This window comes from Sphaeramia orbicularis, chromosome 18 (assembly GCF_902148855.1).
Source record: "Sphaeramia orbicularis chromosome 18, fSphaOr1.1, whole genome shotgun sequence".
Classification (NCBI taxonomy): Eukaryota; Metazoa; Chordata; class Actinopteri; order Kurtiformes; family Apogonidae; genus Sphaeramia; species Sphaeramia orbicularis.
In genome coordinates, this window is record NC_043974.1 from 22,975,059 (window position 1) to 22,997,269 (window position 22,211).

A 22,211-nucleotide genomic window follows, 5' to 3' on the forward strand; every position below is an offset into this window, starting at 1 on the left:
TAACCTACAAATACTTACAACTTATCTTTGTGAATGTAAACATTTTCATGTAATTTTCCTTTATTTACGCAAAAACAAACTATTGTTTCACAAAAAAATGTAAATATCTTGAACAAATATGAATTCCAAACTTCCACATTTCAACAATAATATAACAGTTACCAAATGTTGTGTAACATTGTGTGTAATGCACATGTACAAGTGATATATACATATAAAAAAAAAAATCCCACTTATTTTTCTTAAGAAATTTCAGTGTTTTGTCTTTTCTTGCTGGTTATCCACATCTTTTTTGGTTGGATAGTTTGTAAATGTAAACATTTTCCTAATTTAATGGGGTGTTTTGCACTAAAACAAAGAGAATAACTTGGAGTTGTCATTATTTATAGGTTATTATGTTATTATTTTAATGGCTTGGCCCACTTGAGATTAAAGTGGGCTAAATGTGGCCCCTGAGAGAAAATGAGTTTGACACTCCTGCCTTAAAGCAATCATATTTCTTTTGCATCCATGTTGAAAGGCACACCGATAATATGACTGACAGAATTTTGATAGTTGTTTGTATTTTTATTTCTATTTTGATCATTATCATACTGATTATGAAACACATTGACTTGCTGAAGATGGATGCACATTACTATACATGGTAAATGTGAAAAAAATGACTGAAAATTTTGTCTTCCATTTTATTCTGTTATGAACTTTAAAAGCTCAGCATAATACATTTTAATCAACTACCTTTTACTTTACCTTGTGCCTCTACTTGTAAAATTAACACATTTTTTCTTCCTGTGTTAACTAATGTATCACATTTCAACATTATGACAGGCAACATGGTAAGAATTATACATGTGTGTATTTGTAGCTGATTAGCCTAGCATTCCCTAAGATAAACACTTCTCTCCATGTCATAGATTTGTCAGCCTGATTTTGGACAACTGATATGATCTTAAAAAAAAAAAAGAAAAAAGAAACACTGAAGAGCAATATCACAGGCCCCTGAAAGAAAATGAGTTTGACACTCCTGCCTTAAAGCAATCATATTTCTTTTGCATCCATGTTGAAAGCCACACCGATAATATCACTGACAGTATTTTGATATTTCTTTGTATTTTTATTTCTACTTTGATCATTATCATACTGATTATGAAACACATTGACTTGCTGAAGATGGATGCACATTACTATACATGGTAAATGTGAAAAAAAATTATTTTAAATTTTGTCTTACATTTTATTCTCAATTATGAACTTTAAAAGCTCAGTGTAACACATTTTAATCAACTACCTTTTACTTTACCTTGTGTCTCTACTTGTAAAATTAACACATTTTTTCTTCCTGTGTTCACTAATGTACCACATTTCAACATTATGACAGGCAACATGGTAAGAATTATACATGTGTGTATTTGTTAGCTGATTAACCTAGCATTCCCTAAGATGAACACTTCTTCTCTCCATGTCATAGATTTGTCAGTCTGACTTTGGGCAACTGTCTTTTTTTCTATGCCCAAATGAGATATGATCTTTAAAAAAAAAAAAAAGAAAGAAAGAAACACTGGAAAGCAATATCACATTAACAGCGTTGTATCTGTTTATTCAAGTTTCTATCTAATGTAGTGCAAATGCTCTTTTTTTTGTTGGCCAAATATCTGTCCTGAAGATATCTGTACTGTATCAGACCCAGACACAAATAACAGTGCAAAGCTTCAGTTCTCTTCTTTTATTCTGTTGCTGATGTTTTCTTTTTTTCCCATGTTCTCAAACTGAACACACATTAACATAGAAACTCCAGACTTGTGATAGAATTTTAAAGACATTCATAGGCATTTACCTGTAGTCTCTCTTCATTTAATCAAGAAACATGCTTTACATATAATGTTACTTCAAAGAAACAAAAAGTGATGAATTTGCTTTAAAGACATGAAATCAGAAATGAATCCTCAAACCAAAAGCAGATAATATGTATGGAACTTGTGATCCTCACATTTACAATTTATAAGTCACTTCCTCAAAATGAATATGAAGTTAACGCTAAATATTCATGAACTGTACTAAATATCTGCTCATCTTTCTGATGTACCTGTATCTCACAAAGCACAGTTTGATATTTGTATGGATCCACTAGTTCCATGTGTCTGACTGTTCATCATACAAGTGAAAGTATTAGCATTGTATGATGCTTCATCTTTTGAGAAAAAGAAAAAAAAAAAACTAAATAAAAATAGCCATGATAATCAGGCAGGGAAATAGCAAAGGAGTGTACCTCTGTAACCTCAAAGCACCAAAATCTCTCACTTGATGCCAAATGACACTTTAAGGCTTTGTTCTGCCTGCTTTTTTGTTATTTTTGTCCACTCTGTCGGGATATCAGCAGGATTTGCATTAAATGCATCAGCAAAGTCATTGTTGAACTTTGCCATGATGTGTTTCCAGTAGTCTGATGCCTGGAGGCTAATATCTGGAGCAATCTTCCAGTCAGGGTAAATTTCGGTGTAACGCTTGAAAGGATGCCTTTGGCCATTTGTGGCAGCACAGCTAAAACGCAAGTCACTGATCACAGCAGATGAGCATATGTTAGTGACAAGTTTTTTTGTGTCATTCCACGTGCAATCACCCAGAGCCTGTGGTCGATGTAGTGATGTCCAGTGTTCAGTGTGAGCGCTTCCCCCTGCCTCACATGGGGCACTGCAAAATGGACATTGTTTGCCACATCCGATCATTTTGGTGAAAAGCTCAAGTTGGGGCGACACATGAAGACGGTTTAGTTTCATTTGGATAGTTGTTCCTGTAAACTTTTGTCTAAGAGCTTCTGCCATTTCTTTCACACATTCCGTGAGCCAGCGAGCAAAGTCTTCCTCATTAGCATTGTTTAGGATCATGAAAGCACTAAGTGCATCCTGGGAAATTGCCAGTTTATTTCCAAGTTCCATGCAGATATTGTCAACAAATATTTTGAGGGAGCCTTGCTTCCTTGTTTTGGCCTTCTTGACAGCATCATTTATGCTGCTGATACATGACTGAATATGTCGATTCTCAAACTCAAAGATCGAGGAGCAGCTTGAGAAGTGTTCCTCTATTCGGTTCAGTACCCACATGGCCACATAAAGTTCATACACGCAGATGTAACTGAAATAGTTTTTAAAGTTACCCTTTGAGAGCAAGTCCAGTAAAACAGAGTACTGGAAAAACATCCTTGAGCTGAACTGCTGGGTTGTCAGCATTTCACTAATGATATCAGGACCCAAGGAGCGGTTGACAAAGTCTTCAACTGCAGGTCTCAAGCATCGGTTTGTGAATTCTTCTGCCTTTTTTTGGCACTGGTCTCGTTCATTGAACACATCTTTGAAATCAGCACAAAACTTGGTCTTGTTTTGACTCAGACATATGTAAGGATCATTTACATGTAGGAAATCTTCATGCATTTTCTGAAACTGTCTGGCTGCTTTTCCACAGATGTGCTGCTTCAGAGAAACTTCAAAGTCTATGTCTGTTATAAGATCCTGATTGTTGTGCAGCCTATTATCAATCGTGTGTAGGATCTCTTGGATGTAAGTATCATGGTAATTGTTTTTTCTTTCCATTTTGCCAGTCACCAACTGTTGGCAAGCAGCTATGATATCATCAGCCATTTTTTGTGCAGCCATTACATGACTTTGGGTGTTGAGAACTTTACTCACATTGTGTTTGAGTTTCTCAATCCATCCTTCACCTGTATATTGAAAAGGAACCTTTCCACATTCTTCCAACTTTTTTTGACTTAACAACTCACATACATGACTGCCCTTGCGCTTCAGATTTTCTCTCAGATAGTGAGACACACTGGTGAAGACGTTTGAAGCTTTTTGTTCAGAAAAGCCAAGTTCCTTTACTGTTTTATTCCACATTTTCGTCAAATTCTCTGTCTAGCTCTTGGTCTGTCATCTTGACCTTTTTCTTCTGGCACTCTTCAATCAACTCACAAACTCTGTTTTCAATTTCTTTGGTATGATTCTTTTTGATTCTATCGAGCTCTTGCATACCTTGTTTAATGTCTGCTGCCGCTGTGAGCTGATTAATGACTGAACTCTCTATTTCTTTCCGGAGGCTTTTTGCACTGTTTGCAAAGACCTCTTTGTATCGTTCAACCAGATGGACATGACCCTCTTTCTGTTTGAAGTACTTTGTCAGGTTATCAAGAAGGGTTTTCTCCTGTTTAGACAACTCAATGGAAGCCTCAGTTTTCAAATGATTGAGAAGTTCTCCAATGTTTTGGATTGGGACAGCAACTGTGCCAAAATTGGAAATTGTTGTTTCTGCATTTGTAACCCATCCATACATGTCTTTTTTAAAATTCCATTCCCACTTAATAAACTCTGTGCACAGTTTCATGTACGCATCAGCCACTAGGCTGTTTCTGAAGCTGAAGATGAAGTTTTCATGCTTCACTGAATTCCACAAGCTTTCTGTCCATTCCTTAAACTCTGAGATATCATTGGCAGAGGATTCACGTTTTCCCAAAATATGAATTATGTTTTTCTTGAGCTTATATACCTCCTCACTGTACCCAGCACTGACAGGTGCCATTGGTGGGTTTCCATTCCACAGTCCAGGAATGTACCAGTTTCCAGTGTCTGGACAATATTCCATCACATCAGTGAAGCTCTTGTTCTCCTCTTTCCTCTCCATTTTAGCTGCTGCCTGAGTCATCTCGTTTAACTGCTGCAAGAGCAGCTTCCGGTCTCGCATGTTTTTCTCATGTGCTGAAACATCTGACACATTCTGGTGAACAAACTGGCATTTAGGCTTTTTGCCTACTTCTTTCATCCTGAGGAAAGCATGCACAACTATTTGTAGGATGTCTTTCATTTCTGTAGAATTCTCCATAGCAATGTTGATGATGGTGATATCACTCAACCCAACAACAAGTGTCGCAAGCTCATTGTCATGCTCATAGCTATCATCCAGTTGTGCAAGCTCTGGAGACTTTAAGCCCTCAGTGTCAATGATCACCAAAAAGTCACAGTTAAGGATTTTTTTGATATCTTCACTGATTCTGATGAGCAACATAAATGCGCCTCTGGTGCATCGACCACTGCTCACAGCAAACTGGACTCCAAACATTGTGTTGAGAAGAGTGGACTTTCCTGTGCTCTGCACTCCCAGAACTGTGACTACTAAGATCTTGTTCTTGGGGTGCACCAGCTGATGGAGCTGAGAGAGAACATCACTCACCCATCTGAGAGGTATGTTTGAAGAATCTCCATCTACAAGCTCTAAAGGAAACCCATCAAGCAACAATTCTGCACAGAGTTTGGGCAGATGCTGTAGTTGAATTCGTGATGGGTGTTTTTCTGGAAGAGACACTGAGGCTTCATAGAGCTGACCCATTTCACGGAAAAAGTGTTCAGTCCCTAGAGAGCTGCTAGAAAGTTGCCTATCGATGTCTTTAATCTCCTTTTTGGTCTCAGAATTTTCACATTTCCTTTTGTACTGTTCCCTTAGGTCAGATAGTTTTTCACGAGACAGGTTATCCAGGTTTATTCGCAGCCATTTCAGGAAATAACGCCTTTCTTTCTCTTTCTCACTTGATATTGCGCTTGCGAAACATGACATAGCGTCTGATATGTCATAAGAGTTCTGTTTTTTTCTGAGTTGTCTCTTCTTTTTTTTAAGACTAGCTTTGTAGTCTTCTAGGTTTTCAGACCCAACTTTTCGAAGCCTGTATTCTTCCTTCTCTAGATGTGTCAACTCCTTCCATATTTGGCCTTGCAGAGGAAGATTTTCTTCTTTGTACTTAAATGTGTCTTGAATTTTTTCAGTGATCGCATCTGCATTTTTTTTAGCAAACTGACACTCTGGACAGTCTTCATCAACCAATATTCCCAATTCATGTGCAACATCTGCCATCTGCTCAACTGGCATCTTTATACTTGTGTTCTCAATTACATTGTTGACAGTTTCACGCAAACCCTTGATAAACTCTGCATCATTTTTCTGTTTAGTTTTGATAATGACATTTTTGTTTGTTAAGCCCATCTTGGTTGCTATCTTTTTTAAAGCATCTAAACTGAAACGCTTGCTTTGATGGTTGCCCACTAAGAAGATCTTTTCACTGTGCTGTGTATTGGTCAGTAGCCTGCAATCTGAATCCAAACTGTCAAAGAACACAAAGACCTGCAGCAGATGTCTGACACAAAAAGGAATATTCGGTTTCTAATGAAGCAATGTCCCCACGAAGGTTTGCTACTGCCACTGGCTCATTGAACACATCAATGTTTTTGTTTCCACAAGGAAGGTACCAAGTAATTTCAGCCATTCCATTGGAAATTCTCCTTGAACTGTCTCCACACTCCATTTCACGGTGAACAAATGTGTCATGGTACTGCTGAGAATTGCTCAGAACCTTGTTTAGCATCTCTGATTTGGACAAGGAGCATTCACCCAATCTCACAAACGATATCATTGGGATTTTAGACAGAACAATTTGTTCTTCAATAAAGCCCATAGATTCAGAAAGTGACTGAGGTCTGTACTTTTTGACAATGTCTCTCATTGCCCAAAGCATGAGTGTGGACTGTTTTGTGTCACAGTTTGGAAGCAGGAGAGGCACAGAAAACTGACACATTGACATTTTGAGTGCCATCTCCTGCTGTACAAAACCATCTGAACACAGAAAGAGAGCAGTGACAATGTCAAGTGGGTTCAGTGTGTCATCAATGGTTAGCCCATCAAGCAAATGATGAAGATTTAACCCTGTATCTTCAGATGTAGCATCACAGTTTAACTCACATACTGACGTACATTTTACATTCCTAGCTGTCACATTAGCCATCATCAGTTTCTTCAGAAAATACCATGCAAGATCCAATTTACACTTGGGTGGTTCATCAGTAATGGCCTTCTCATCAATCTGAAGGACTGTGCTGAGGGATAGCTTCTCTTTGTAGTGCTGCTCCAACCCCAGGTCCCTCAAAAGGCTCTCCAGTTCTGTCACTGTGGATATGAAGATTACATGTTTTAATATTCTAAAACATGGATTCAAGGTAGAGGAGGAGCATAAATTATAAATTAGCAATAACATTAAAAAATTAGCACAAGTTATGCATTCACACCCAAGCCAATGTGCTTTGATAACTCTGTACACTATACTTTGCACACAAACACTTGAAATTGGTTGTCTGTGATGGAGTCTGCATTGTGCTGGTAACCAGTCTGCTGACAATAGCTAGCTGCATGTGAGCTAACAGTAGTTTGTGTTGCACACTGTTGCAGCTGCACAGGAAAAGAAATGGGACATTCAGGAACTCAAGAGTGAACATTATGGTTTTTGCAAAAAATCCAACCTGAAACCTCTACACAGAGATGGCAGCTGTTATGGATGTGGGCAAAGGAGGACCATCAGTAGCATAAAGTTGTGTTAGACAACATTTGGCTAAAAGTGCAAAACAGACATAAACTTCACAAAGCACACAAACATGCACAATCATTTTAAGAGCACTTTTAAGCAAATTTTTGCAGGAAATATATTAGGGCCTGTATACCAAAACCAAACATTAACAGGTGTATACTTGAAAAATTAGATACTTTGGTCTTTAATGTAGCCATATATCCCCAATCATTAAACCCAGTTAACTCTAGCCCTTTTACACAGCACTTCCGTTGCAGAAATATTTCACCTGTATTCCAGGACAACGTCAGTGTAAATAAAATGGTGGGGTCATTTGGTCCCACCTTTATCACGGCTTTGTAACACCTCTGGAGGTAGTAACAGAGCTGTGATAAAGGTGGAATCATGATACTGGAACGCTATGTAAAAGGAACACCACTTGTTCCGCAACCAAGGTGTGATGTTTTGATGACGGTGAACCCCAGCGCAGGAGCGACAGCGGGCACATATGGAGGTGCTGGCATGATTCTGCAGCTGCGTGCTATTTTCACCCGGGGCACGAAGCCAGCTGCACTGGGCATGAGGCCAGCCACACCGGGCCACAGAATCCATACCAGTGCCTTTGTATGTACCCACTGTCTCTCCTGAGCCAGGGGGATTAAAAAATGAGCGCTGTGTCACCACCCCTTTGATTCCAGAATGCAGGCTCCGCTGTGTAAAAGTCCAGCCTGTCTCACCTCTGCTACTCCTTTGGCTTGACTGTGGAAATCAGTCAATGGTGGAAAAAGGTGGGATCACCATCTCCCCTTTTTTCCGGGACCTCTGTGTAAAAGTGGCTTATATCTTGTATTGTATCTAACTCAAGACCTAAAAGGGAAATCTATCATCTCAGCTCTCAAATGTACAAAAATATGTGAAGAATTTATCACACTGGAAGAAGAATCCAAGGCACTCTCTTTCAACATTAAAAGGCCTTTATTATGATGGCATGGTCATATCTAGACCTAAAAAACTTCAACGTGTTTCGGCTTCAGGCCTTCATCAGGAAGTCAAACAGGAGCCTGAAAAACTGTCGGTTCCTATAGTAGGGTCTAACCAATAGGAACCTTCCAGCTGGGCATGAAGGTAAATGCCTGCAGAGGGTGTCCACATGTAAAAGGCCAGCAGATGGTGTTACTGCAGGTCAAATAGAAATATTTACAAGTATACATGAATAAAAAACAGTGCAAAATTTACATATTAAGATGAAACCAGTGTAAAGTCTTTAAAACAAGAAAGAGATAATACATTATAAGAAAACAGAAAAGTCCAACTCTTCATTCAGTCCAGGGGGTACTGTGGCTTGGAGTTTAAAAATCCAGAAAGCTTCCCGTTGGTTTAATGTCTTTTGCCTGTCCCCCTTTCTTAAGGAGGATTGAATATGGTCGATGCCAATAGCTTGTAGTGTAGATGGTTTGCTGTTGTGGAGGTCCAGGTAATGTTTTGCCATTGGGTAGTTTGTGTTTCCAGTTCTTATTGCATATTTGTGTTCTGACAGTCTGTCCTGTAAACGTCTTTTTGTCCGGCCGATGTAGAACACTTTGCAGGTCGGACATTCCAGTCTGTAAATGATGAATGTTGTTTTACAGTTAATAAAATGATTGATTGTGTATTGTTTATGTGATGTAGAGTCCATGAAAGTTTTGGTCTGTATGACATTTGTACAGTGATTGCAGTGGCCGCATTTGTAGCTCACTTTAGGTTTCTGACCCAGTCATGATGGTGGAGTGCTAGGTTGGAGATGGCTGTGGACCATTTTGTCCTACAGTGTAGGACATCTCCTAAAGGTGATGAGTGGAGGCTGTGGAAAAATTCGTCTGAGTTTTTCGATGCTCTGAATGATGTCCCAGTTTTTATTAATTATTCTTTTGACTTGGTCCCCTTCTGTACTATATGTAGTGACAAATACTGTTCTGTTTTGTGTTTGTTTAGGGGGATTCCTATCTAGTAAGGTGTGTCTGTCAAGACGTTTAGCTCTTGTGTAAGCTTCTTGTAATGTGGCATTCTTGTAGCCCCCTGCCTGAAACCGTGCAAACATCTCCCCTGATTTACTCACAAAATCTGCATCTTGGTCGCAGATTCTCCACACCCTCTGAAATTGGCCATAAGGGATGTTTTCTTTAAGCCATTTGGGATGAAAGCTATTAGCATGTAGAACAGTGTTTCTGTCAGTGGGTTTTCTGAAAATGGATGTGTGTAACATCCCTAAATTGTCTTTATAAATAGTGAGGTCCAGAAAGTTAATGCTATTGTGGCAGGAGGATTTGCTCCTCCCTTCCCCCCGTGTGCCAAATCGGCATTGATTGAAGGGAGGCGCTACCTGCTGTGTATATATACGCAGGTGAAACTACTTTCTCTCCTTTCGCTCTTCCTCATCAGCAGCAGCGTTGGCTGTGTGGCGTTTCTTTTTAAAATCCAGTGCAACGCTGGTGGCTGGTCGGCGAGGCTGAAAAGGTAAGCCGCTTTCAATCCACCGTTGGTCGGTTGCGCGAAAGCATTCTAGTACCTCCTCATTTATTATGTTACCATTCGTTGTAGTGCGACTGACTTCCTGAACAGCGTGTGGAAGCGTGTTTCCTTGTTGGCGTCTCATCGGGTGTGTGTATACCGGTAGGTCGCCGTTGTCCGTCTGTCGGAGCAGTTTTGTCCTTGTTGCCTGGCTCCCGGAGCTAATTATGTTCTTGTTTATGCTGCAGTGTGGTGAAGCCGGGTTTAAGAAAAAGAGTTCCACTCTGCACGTAACGTGACTGTGGAGCCAGCGGACATTCCCAGAGTCCACCACCGCCATTTCCTTCACCCTCCGAAGCACTGCTGTTCTGGCTGTTTTGACCGATTTTATGATTTTATTTTAATCCCACATCCGTGGCCCCTGTGCGGAGCGACACGGATGCGCCATCCCCCTCTTCGGTGGTTCCTTTTCATTTGGTTAATTTGTATTCCGTTGTGTTAAGTGTTTGTTTGTTTGTGTTATATTGAATTGGTTTTGTTGAATCTTTTGTTACAATATCTTCATTTGTTTTGTGTTAGTGTATTATTGGGTTGTGTTTTATTATAATTGTATGCATTCCATTTGTGTTTCATTGAATCTTGGTTTATTGAGTTTGTCTATTCTTAGTTTGTTATTGTGCTGTTTAATTTTGTGTATTATAGTCTGATTAATTGTTTTTTTCTTTACTTTAGTTGAGGGGTTGGGGGCAGCACGTGGCCTTTTTTTTAATTGTTCTCTTTTCTTTTGAACAGGTGCCGTGGGCCTAGGGTGGCAGCGTGATCCCTGGTGGTGGAATTTTCTTCACAAAGCTTCCAGTTTTGTTGGTGTGCAGTTCACGGGTGTTGGTTTGTGGTTCCCTTCTTTTATATTTTGTTGGATCCCTGCCATAGTGGTAAGCCCCGGCCCTGTTCACCCGTATGGGCCACGTGCTAGCTTTTTAATTACTTGTTTTTTTAATAGCAGTCTTTTTAATAATAATTCATTCAATAAATTGTTTTAAATCGAAACCGTCTACGCCCCTGTGGTATTGTTGTCAATTCGAACCTGTGAGCCTCCTACTAATTTCCTGGGGTGTAATTCCCCAGGTGGCGTTGTCACCAGACTTCATCCTCCAACTCTCTCTCTTGCCACACTATCTTTACTGTAGTCCAATGACAACTTAATGTTTGGGTTAATGTTATTAAGGAAGCCATGGAAAGCTTTAAGTTCTGCCTCTGACCCTGACCAAAACAAGCATACATCATCAATGTAATGTCCCCACCAGACGATGTGCTTTAAAAAGCTGTTCTTTTCCTGATTAAACACAAAATCTTCCCATTTACCTAGGTAGAGTCCTGCATAAGATGAGGAATTGCAAGCACCCATTGCACATCCTTTTGTCTGTCTGAAAACCTTATCCATAAAAATGAATATATTATTGTTCAAAGTCCATTCTGTAAGAGTTAAAAGAAAATCATTAGGTGGCATTTCAGACTCAGGATGGTTTTTTAGGTTATGTTTAAGTGCTTCTAGCCCTTGTGTATGTTCAATGGTTGTATACAGTGATTCAACATCCAAGGTAGCTAGCAGGGACTCTGTGCCAATATTGTCCAGGTCTTTGATTTTTTTGTTAGAACATCAGTAGTATCTTGAACATAAGCAGGAAGTGAAGGTAAAAACGGTTTGATAAAATAATCAATATATTTAGACGCTGGCTCAGTAAGGCTATCATTGCCTGAAATAACAGGTCTATCTGGGGGATTGGTCATATCATTGTGAATTTTGGGAAGCATGTAAAAGGAGGCCATTCTAAGGTTTTCATTGTAGAGGAATCTCAATTCCGCTTCAGTTATCCAGTCTTTTTCCTTGGCCTGTCTGAGCATTTCTTTAAGTTCATCTTTCAAGGCCTCAGTGGGATTATATGTCAATAATTGATAGAATTCATTGTTATATAATTGTCTTAGGACTTCTTTGACATATACACTGTGACGGCCCCGCACCTTCTGGGCACTAGGGGCACTGTCAGTTTTCTTTTACAGACGGTGATTTCATGATGGGTAACACCTGTGGCAGCCAAGGCCTGCCTATTTAAGCAGCTCGCCCGGGATGATCATTGGCTCTCTGGCTCTCTGGTTCTCGGGCTCTCTGGCTGTCTCTCTGGTTGTCTCACTCTGGTTTGGCCTGGTCTACACGCTCTCGGTCTGCTCCGGTCTGGTCCTGCTCTGCCCTGCTCCTCCTGGCTGGCGTTTCTCGGCATTTTTTGTGTTTTTGTTATTGTTAATTTACTTAATAAATCTTTGTTACTTTTTCACCACCTCCGTCTCCATTCTGGTCACCACCTCAGAGCCGGGTTGTGACAAGTGGGGGCTCGTCCGTTTGGTTTCCTTGATCATGTGACAAGTGGAGGTTGTCCGGTCCTCGGTCCAAGTGACAATCGGAGGTTTGTTTGATTCATTCATTTTTTCATTAGCGGTAGTCTCTGCCGTGTGGGCGGGGCCTACATGATTTTGTGAATGACTGGTTGTAGTAGTGTCCACGTGACGTGGCGGTCGGGTGTGTTTTTTCATTGTGCATGTGTGCGCAATCTGTCTGCTTTTGGAGACTTGAGGTGAGTCTGTTTGTGTGTAGAGAGAGCCGGATGTGTGTTTTGTTAATGTTTAGCTGAGTTTAAACTCTGAGCTCTGTTCATGTCCTTTCACACTGGTGTGTCGCTGCTGTCTGGTCCCTGTAGGCTCAGAGCGTCTTCCCCTTTGGAATTCGCTGGGGGGGCTCTTTCTTAGGTGGTGTTGACCGTGGGTAGAGCAGTTGTCTCGGGAGCACATCCGATGCTTTAGTTGAAGTCGCCGTTTATCCGGTTGCTTCACTATGCATGCGGGATTCAGTGCATAAGTACCCACCACCAGTAGACACCTGAAGACTAGGGAGGAACTTAGAGAAGTTTCTGCTAGGCAGATAGAGGGACTGGCTGCGGTGGCTGTGGGGTGTGTTCTGGCTTTTGGCTCAGGAGTTTCAGGTGAGTTTTAGTGGTTTTTTTCTGATAGGTTGACTTAAAATGGCCTCGGTAGAGGATTTCCTGTCTGCTCCTTCAGAGGAGTGGTTAGACAGCTGTTCCAGAGAGCAACTGGTTAAAGTAGCTGAGCATTTTGATCTAGATGTCGGTGATAAACGGCAGAAAATCGTTATGAGACAGATTATTAAAGGCAATCTGTTAGAGAGCGGGGTTCTCCGGTCTAAGCCTCAGGTTGGCTTGACCGTAGATTCTGGTGCTGCGTCTGTCTCAGATGTAGGAGATGCAGGCTTAACGTTTGAGCAGCGGGAAAGGTTGCTTTTACTGCAGCTAGAGCTTAAACGGCTAGATCTGGATGAACGAAGACTGAGTTTAAGTCAGGGTAGTGGATCCGGTCCTACTCAGTCCTCTGAGGTTCCGCGTTTCGATGTGGTTACCAATTTACGTCTGGTCCCTCAGTTTTGTGAACGGGACCCAGACACATTTTTTTCTTTGTTTGAGCGCGTGGCTGACAGCTGGAACTGGTCTGACGCAGAGCGCACGCTGCTGCTCCAGTGCGTCCTGACAGGGAAGGCGCAGGAAGCGTATTCTGCTCTGAGTCTGGCCGAGAGTAAAGTTTACGGATCTGTCAAAAAGGCTGTGTTAAAAGCGTATGAGCTGGTGCCTGAGGCATACAGTCAGTGTTTCCGCACCTGGCAGAAACACAGTGGGCAGACTCATATGGAGTTTGCTAGAGACTTAATTACACACTTTAATCGGTGGTGTTTGTCATTGGGTGTTGAGTCTTATGAAGCACTGTGTGACTTGATAGTTTTGGAGCAATTCAAAAACACTGTTCCTCCTCACATAGCTGTTCATATTGACAAGCGCAAAGTGAAAACTGTGACCGAAGCGGCTGCGCTCGCGGATGAGTACGTGCTGACGCACAGAGGCCGTCAGTTCAATGGTGGTGTAGACCCTGAGGACAGCAGGTTCCGTTTGTCTGGTAGACAACGGGAGGCTGGGTCTAGGTCCTGGAAGCAGGACGCATCACCACGTTTTCCAACTAACTCTAAGGTTTGTAATTATTGCAGAGGCAGGGGCCATTGGAAAGCAGAATGTCCACGCAGATCTGGTAAAAATGCGCAGGTTAAGCCCGTGGTTCTGGCTGCTCCTGTGACACACTCTGTTTTTGTGGACACCTGTGGGGTCAAAATCAATCCTGTTCAGACTAATTCCTGTGTGCCCTGTAGTGACGTTAAATCTGTGAATGATTGTGGTTTGGCGCAATCTGATTTTTCTGCGTTCATTTCAGATGGTCATGTGTCTTTGGTGGGCGCTGATGTTTCCACTCCAGTGAAAATCCTACGTGACACAGGTGCATTCCATTCTTTTATTCTGGGTTCTGTGTTACCGTTTTCTGACAGCACAGCCACTGGAGATTTCGTTCTGGTCCGAGGAATGGGTTTGACGGTCGTCCCTGCTCCCATTCATAAACTCCATCTTAGTTGTGGGCTGGTGACAGGTGAGGTGGTTATGGGGGTGCGTCCTGCCCTGCCTGTTCCCGGAGTACATGTTATCCTGGGTAATGACCTGGCTGGTAGCAGGGTATGGGTTGATGCTCCGCTTTCCCCGGTTGTGACGTTTTCTCCATCTGTCCCCAAAATGCCTGACCAGTCTGTCCAGGACGAATCTGAGGTGTACCCAGCATGTGTGGTTACCCGCGCTCAGAGTAAAAATCAGTCTGAGGCGGAGCATTGTGAGGATGTCCATGACACATGTACTTTATCTGTGCCTGACTCACTTCTGTCTGTTTCCCTTAGTGAGCTGATCGCAGAACAGCGTGCTGATCCGACTCTCTGTGAGCTTGTGTATAAGGTGCTATCAGCTACTGAAGGTAACAGTGCGGCTCAGTGTTACTTACTGTTGGATGGCCTGTTGGTGCGTAAATGGACGCCTCACTGTGACAGTTTCTTTGGTGAACCGGTGTTTCAAGTTGTTGTTCCCTCAAAATTCAGGGAGGAGGTGCTTAGGACTTCTCATGATCAGTCAGGACATTTAGGGGTTCACAAGACTTATAACTACATTCTTCAGTATTTTTTTTGGCCCCGTATGAAGAAAGATGTCTCAAACTACATCAAATCATGTCACACGTGTCAAATTACAGGTAAACCAAATCAAACCATTAAACCAGCTCCTTTGGCTCCGATTCCAGTTGCGGCTCAACCTTTTGAGCACCTGATTATTGTGTTGGCCCATTACCACGTTCCAAATCAGGTAACTGTTATTTACTCACCGTGATGTGTCAGACAACGAGGTATCCAGCTGCTTATCCGCTTCGCACGATAACTGCGAAGGCTGTGGTTAAAGCCTTAACACAGTTTATTTCAGTGTTTGGAATACCTCAAATAATTCAGAGTGACCAGGGTACAAATTTCTCCTCAAATTTATTTTCACAGGTTCTTAAACAGCTAGGCGTGAAACATAATAATGCTTCTGCATATCATGCACAGAGCCAAGGTGCATTAGAATGATTCCATCAAACCCTTAAATCTCTGTTGCGCAGTTATTGCGTACAGTTGGATCAGGACTGGGATGAGGGGTTGCCGTGGTTATTGTTGGCTGCCAGAGGGGTGGTGCAGGAGAGCACTGGCTTCAGTCCGAATGACCTGGTGTTTGGTCACGCAGTTCGCAGTCCATTGACTCTCCTCCGTGACTCTGTGGTTCCGTCTGAACCTCCTCAGTCTCTCGTTGATTATGTGCAGGGGTTTCGACGTCGTTTAGTTTTGGCTGTGGAGATGGCTAGGGGAAATCTAGCCTGTGCACAAAGTAAAATGAAAAGATTATATGACAGGAAAGCTGAAATTCAGGTATTTTCTCCTGGTGATCAGGTTCTGGCTTTATTACCGCTGGTGAACTCACCGTTCCAGGCAAAATTTCAGGGTCCATTTTCAGTTTTGCAACGGACTTCAGATGTCAATTATTTGCTGTCCACTCCGGGACGTAGGAAGAAAAAACAGTTGTGTCATGTTAACCTGCTGAAGCCGTACCACCCCCGTGAGTTCCAGTCTTTTGAGGGCGGGGGGAGTGCGCAACAGCAGGACGCAACACCTGCGCTTGCTGTTGCTGCCGCTGATGTGTGTTCAGTAAATGCCACACCTGTGGTAGAGAATGATGAAGTTCGTTCACCAGAGGAAAGTATGTTGTGTGGCAGACTGAAAAATTCTGAACCGCGGAATAATAATCTTTCACTGGGTCACCAGGTGAAGGCAATTTCCCACTATCCTGTGCCGACCACCAAAAAGGAACTCATGCGTTTCCTTGGGTTAGTCGGTTATTACCGTTGTTTTTGTAAAAAATTTTCCACCATAGTTGCTCCCTTGACAGACCTGTTAAAGGCGAGGGCAAAATTCGTCAGGTCTAACTCCTGTCAGCAGGCTTTTGACAGCATAAAGACTGTTCTGTGTTCTCCTCCGGTCCTCGCGGCTCCCCGTTTGGATCAGCCCTTTCAGCTGCATGTAGATGCGAGTGACGTCGGAGCAGGTGCTGTGCTGCTTCAGACAGGAAGTGATGGCATTGACCATCCTGTTAGTTTCTTTTCAAAGAAGTTCAATGGGTACCAGATAAATTATTCAGTCATAGAGAAAGAAACTCTGGCTCTGGTGTGGGCTCTCCAGCATTTTGAAGTCTATCTGGACTGTAGTGTCCCACTGATCATTTACATTGATCATAACCCAATCACATTCTTGAACTCTTTGATCTGTCCGAACCGTAGACTGATGCGGTGGTTCCTGTTTTTACAGGCATATAGTTTAGACATTCGCCACATTAAAGGCTCTGAAAATGTTGTGGCAGATGCTCTGTCTCGAGCCTGATTTTTTGATTTCATTCCCCATCTCTCTTAACCCGCTTGCTTCCACCTGTCCCTCTCACTCTTAAAGTGCTTCTCCAGGCGCCGGAGTTGCTGGGTGGCTGGATGAGGATGGTAGGCTGGTACTGGTTTTAAGAGACTTGGGTAAGCATACAAATCAAAATTGTTACTAAGTGAATGTTTTGTTTAACCTGTTTTCTCGCAGTCGGTCCTCTTGGAGAGAGGCCCTTTCTTTTTGGGGGGGGTGTGACGGCCCCGCACCTTCCGGGCACTAGGGGCACTGTCAGTTTTCTTTTACAGACGGTGATTTCATGATGGGTAACACCTGTGGCAGCCAAGGCCTGCTATTTAAGCAGCTCGCCCGGGATGATCATTGGCTCTCTGGCTCTCTGGTTGTCTCTCTGGCTGTCTCTCTGGCTGTCTCTCTGGCTGTCTCTCTGGTCTGGTCTCGGTGCTGCTGGCTGTCTGGTCTGGTCCTGCTCTGCCCTGCTCCTCCTGGCTGGCGTTTCTCAGCATTTTTTGTGTTTTTGTTATTGTTAATTTACTTAATAAATCTTTGTTACTTTTTCACCACCTCCGTCTCCATTCTGGTCACCACCTCAGAGCCGGGTTGTGACAACACTATATTACCAAAAGTATTTGCTCACCTGTCTTGACTCGCATATGAATTTAAGTGCCATCCCATTCCTAGTCTATGGGGTTCAGTATACCGTCGGTCCACCCTTTGCAGCTATAACACCTTCAGCTCTTCTGGGAAGGCTGTCCACAAGGTTTAGGAGTGTGTTCATGGGAATTTTTGACCATTCTTCCAGAAGTGCATCTGTGAGGTCACACACTGATGTTGGACAGAAGGCCTGGCTCTCAGTCTCCGCTCTAATTCATCCCAAAGGTGTTCTGTGGGGTTGAGGTCAGGACTCTGTGCAGGCCAGTCCAGTTCATCCACACCAGACTCTGTCATCTATGTCTTTATGGACCTTGCTTTGTGCACTGGTGCACAGTCATGTTGGAAGAGGAAGGGGCCAGCTCCAAACTGTTCTCACAAAGCTGGGAGCATGGAATGGTCCAAAATGTCTTGGTATGCTGAAGCATTCCCAGTTTCTTTCACTGGAACTAAGGGGCCAAGCCCAGCTCCTGAAAAACAACCCCACACCATAATCCCCCCTCCACCAAACTTTACACTTGGCACAATGTGGTCCAACAAGTATCGTTCTACTGGCAACCACCAAACCCAGACCCGTCCATCAGATTGCCAGATGGAGAAGTGCGATTGCTCACTCCAGAGAATGTGCCTCCACTGCTCTAGAGTCCAGTGGCGGCGTGCTTTACACCACTGCATCCGGCACTTTGCATTGCACTTGGTGATGTATGGCTTGGATGCAGCTGCTCGGCCATGGAAACCCATTCCATGAAGCTCTCTGCGCACTGTTCTGGAGCTAATCTGAAGGCCACATGAAGTTTGGAGGTCTGTAGCCATTGACTCTGCAGAAAGTTGGTGACCTCTTCGCACTATGCACCTCAGCGTCCGCTGACCGCGCTCCGTCAGTTTACGTGGCCTACCACTTCGTGGCTGAGTTGCTGTCGTTCCCAAACGCTTCCACTTTCTTATAATACAGCTGACAGTTGACTGTGGAATATTTAGGAGCCAGGAAATTTCACGACTGGATTTGTTGCACAGGTGGCATCCTATCACAGTTCCACGCTGGAATTCACTGAGCTCCTGAGAGCGACCCATTCTTTCACAAATTTTTGTAAAAGCAGTCTGCATGCCTAGGTGCTTGATTTTATACACCTGTGGCCATGGAAGTGATTGGAACACCTGATTCTGATTATTTGGATGGGTGAGCCAATACTTTTGGCAATATAGTGTAAGTCCCTTCCCCAGACCACGACAGCGCCCCCTTTGTCTGCTTTCTTAATGACTAACTCTTCATCCTTACGTAAGGCTTCTAAAGCGCTCCTCTCTTTATATGAGAGGTTGTGAAGTTTATATGGCTTTTTTTGTTTGAATAAATTCTCAATGTCAAAGTTAACTTTCTTTGCAAACATGTTTAATGTAGCACTTTGAACCAAAGGACAAAAGGTAGATTTTGGTTTAAACTGTGATCTAAGATTGAAAGAGGGTGTCTGACCTGGGTCCGTGTAGTTTGTGGATGCTGTAGGATTAAGCTGGTACCAAGCCTTGAGATGTAGATTCCTGTAGAACCGAAACAAATCAAGTTTTGTGTCAAATTCTTTCGCCGAGTAGGTAGGGGAGAAAGTGAGTCCTTTAGAGAGGACATGGACGCTTTCTTCTGATAGGGTTTTGTTAGATACATTAATTACGGGCCATATCTGGTTCTGCTCCGTGTGTGTCTTGGTTCTTGGTTTCTTTCTCCCCCTTCTTGTCCTCCTCTTCCTCTGCCTCGGCTCGGTCCAAACGGTCCTCTTTTCTCTCTGTTGGAGGTTTCCTGAAGCTCTAAAAAATCCTGTGACGGCAGGGATGTGGTTTGTCTAGTGTTGTTCAATGTGGAGTTGTCCTCTTCCTCGCTGCTTGTAAAGTTGAATGAAACAGTTCTGGGTCTCATTTTTGCTGCAGGGGCTCTGTCTGTATTCTTAGGTGTTTGATTAATCCAATTGTAGTCAAGAATTGCCATAGCTGCAGAGGTAGAGGTAGAATCTCTGAATAGTCCCTCGATAATCCGGACAAGGGAAATGTATCGTTCACAGTGTAAAATGTGAGATGCCATAGCAATTTATCTCATCATCTGTGTTCGTTCCAGGATGGCAACTAAATATTATTTACTCAGGTGTATCTTTGAATGCCCAACATAAAGCTCTCTTAACAGATCTCTTAACAGTCTAAAGTTGGTTGGAGCTACACTGGGAAATAAGAAATTTTAAAATAAACCACTGCAAGAAAATAATGATAATAATGATTAAACTCTTTCACACCTTTGCAGCCTCTATTGCTTTCATGAGTAATACTTTGTTTAAGGCTCACCTTTCCCACTTTTACCAGCCAGTTCATTGTCCATACTGAGGTCAAACTTTCGGTTTGACGTCATCTCCTCTCTTACCGCACGGTAAAGATCAGCAAGTGAATCGTTTTCACTGGTGTTCTTGAGGAATGGGAAAATATGCATAGTAAGCGTCAAAAAGTGGTGATCGTGATAGGCGATGTGACAGTATTGTCCTGATATTATTTTTTATGTTCTGTACGTTTCTTACCTCCATTCTAAGTAGACTGTCTGTGATCCGATGATTGGTCCGGATTATTGAAACAGCTTCATACTTAAAAAGAAAAATAGATAAGGCTTTATCCTCCATGCAGGCTTATGTAAAATTCATGTTAACTAAAAAAAACATGTATTCTGACTTCATTATGGCCCAAAAGTAAAAAGGAATATATTGAATACAATATTTAGGATACAGGCAGAAAGACAACACCAGCTGTCAGTTTATGGAGTAAGTATGTCTGTCCTGTTGGCCCTGCTTTCTTTTCTTTAAAGTTCAGGTTTTCTGAAATCCATATCAAAAGCAGTTTCTCATTGCCATTGGAACAAACAGCTGAGCAACAATCTTTTGGAAATTTATAATTCAAATATTTTTTTTACTAAGAGCACGAATTACATTTACTATACACATTCTTCTAGGCATTTCTTTCCTTTTTTTTTTTTTTTGCTCTTTGTTTTGTCTCTTTCCTCTTTTTTTATTGACAGTGCCCAAACAAGGAAAAAAATCACAAATCAACAAAAATCAAACAGACAAACAAAACATCCCCCTGTCTGTTTGTCTGTCTCCCTAAACTGTTACACAAGGCTGTATGCATAGTTTCATCTCTTTATAATGGCTGAGCTGAAAAATAAACCTCACTTAAACCTTAAGCACAATAATAGCAAGATGCATTTGTTAGTTTTTCTGACAAAAAAAGTCACCTATACTAACCTATACTGTTGGTTTGGCACGGATATGCTACATATTCATACTACACTTTGATTAAAATAAGATTTAGTGTTCTACCAATACTGCACTTAGATGAGAGGATAAAATAACGGCAGCCTACCTTTGTAGAGAAGGCAAAACTTCAGCGTCACATCCAAGAGTTTTTAAACAGTGCAGCATTCAGGCACAGTGTTAGTCCACAGTGTGACCTCTCTGCAGACTAGAGTCACTCAACAGCCTTTTATAGTGGAGCTATACTTTCACTCTCCATAGATGGCTTGTTATAAAATCATGTGGTTTCACAGAAGACGAAGGGATTAAAAACAAAAACAAAAAAAAACATTTGGCTCAAAGTCAAAGAGCTGCCACCATCACAGGTTTGGACGTTGTTGGTTTGTCTTTCACTTTTCAGAGTGGTCTGAGATGGGTTTGAGAAACTGTTGGTCTGAAAATGGCATAATGTTGTTAATGTAACATTTTTCACATTCTGCCATGAAATTACTGGATCGAATTATAAAACTAAACTTCATGGAACCAAGAGTAAAACAGTTAATTTCTTATTTTTTGTGGGGGAAAAAGGAGATGAACTTAGAGGATAAAAAAGAACACATTTTTTGATCAAGGTCTTTTTATTAAGATTTTGAAAAATATAAATACGTTTACAATACAAACCCCCACCCGGAAACATAAAAAATTTCAGACGAAAAAAGAAATACCCGTACCCAGACACCCCCTCTTCATTAGCATCGCATACACCCTCCTGTCTCTCTGTTATTACACATGCTTTGAATTTAAGACTGACACCCATATTACAATGACCACCCATCACACCCTCCATTGCCACCAAATCACCTGAGTTCACTGTGTCAGCGCCAGTCTACACCATTTCTGACCTCAGTTCAGTTCTGCTATTATCCTCACATTTAAGGGTTAGTTCACTAAGTGGGTGACTTTTTGTGAGCTCATGTAGTTGTAAATGAACCTCTAAGCACACTGAGGGTGACCAGCAGGCCTTTATGGCCGTGCTGCACAGAGCTGATAGATGAAAAAAGGGGACTCACATCTCCTAAACAGGGTGTTAACACAGCTGACATGAGCTGATAGTGTTTCTGCTCATTCTTTTGCGTAAGAGTGTGAAGGCCTTACAGCTCAGCAACATCCCCGTCTTGCCAATTCTTTGATAAGATCTCAAATGTGGATCCTGGTGAAAGCAGTATGTACTTTTGTGCTGTTTGAACCCACAGGAACACCTGCTAGCCTACATCCAGTACGGAGGAAGTTAGTCACCGGTGCTGTCTTTGCTTGTGCTTTAGCTTTAGCCTGTTAGTTTGTTTTCTTTTTTTCTTTTTTTTATTATTATTATTATTATTATTATTATTATTATTATTACTTCCTGAAAGGATGGTGGGGAAGGGCTAGAAGGTGGGGAGATTAACCTGGCTGGAGATTTTGTACTCCCACTGAAAGGGAAATGTGCACAATGTAAAATAAAAATCAGCTGTCATGAGTGTGCCGCAAGTGGATAAATGACCTGGGACAGATGATGATGAAATTCTTT

At 42.1% G+C, this 22,211-nt stretch overlaps 1 protein-coding gene across 1 annotated transcript; it reads right to left on the reverse strand.

The window, feature by feature from the left end:
• Positions 1-1,708: 1,708 nt before the first annotated feature.
• Positions 1,709-20,861, reverse strand: LOC115438968 (up-regulator of cell proliferation-like). The gene is given in 6 exon segments (XM_030162862.1): positions 1,709-3,887; positions 3,889-6,156; positions 6,158-6,975; positions 19,713-19,830; positions 19,940-20,002; positions 20,775-20,861. Coding segments are annotated over 5 exon segments (4,803 nt in total). The 5' UTR covers positions 19,946-20,002; positions 20,775-20,861; the 3' UTR covers positions 1,709-2,294.
• Between the last annotated feature and the right edge of the window lie 1,350 nt (positions 20,862-22,211).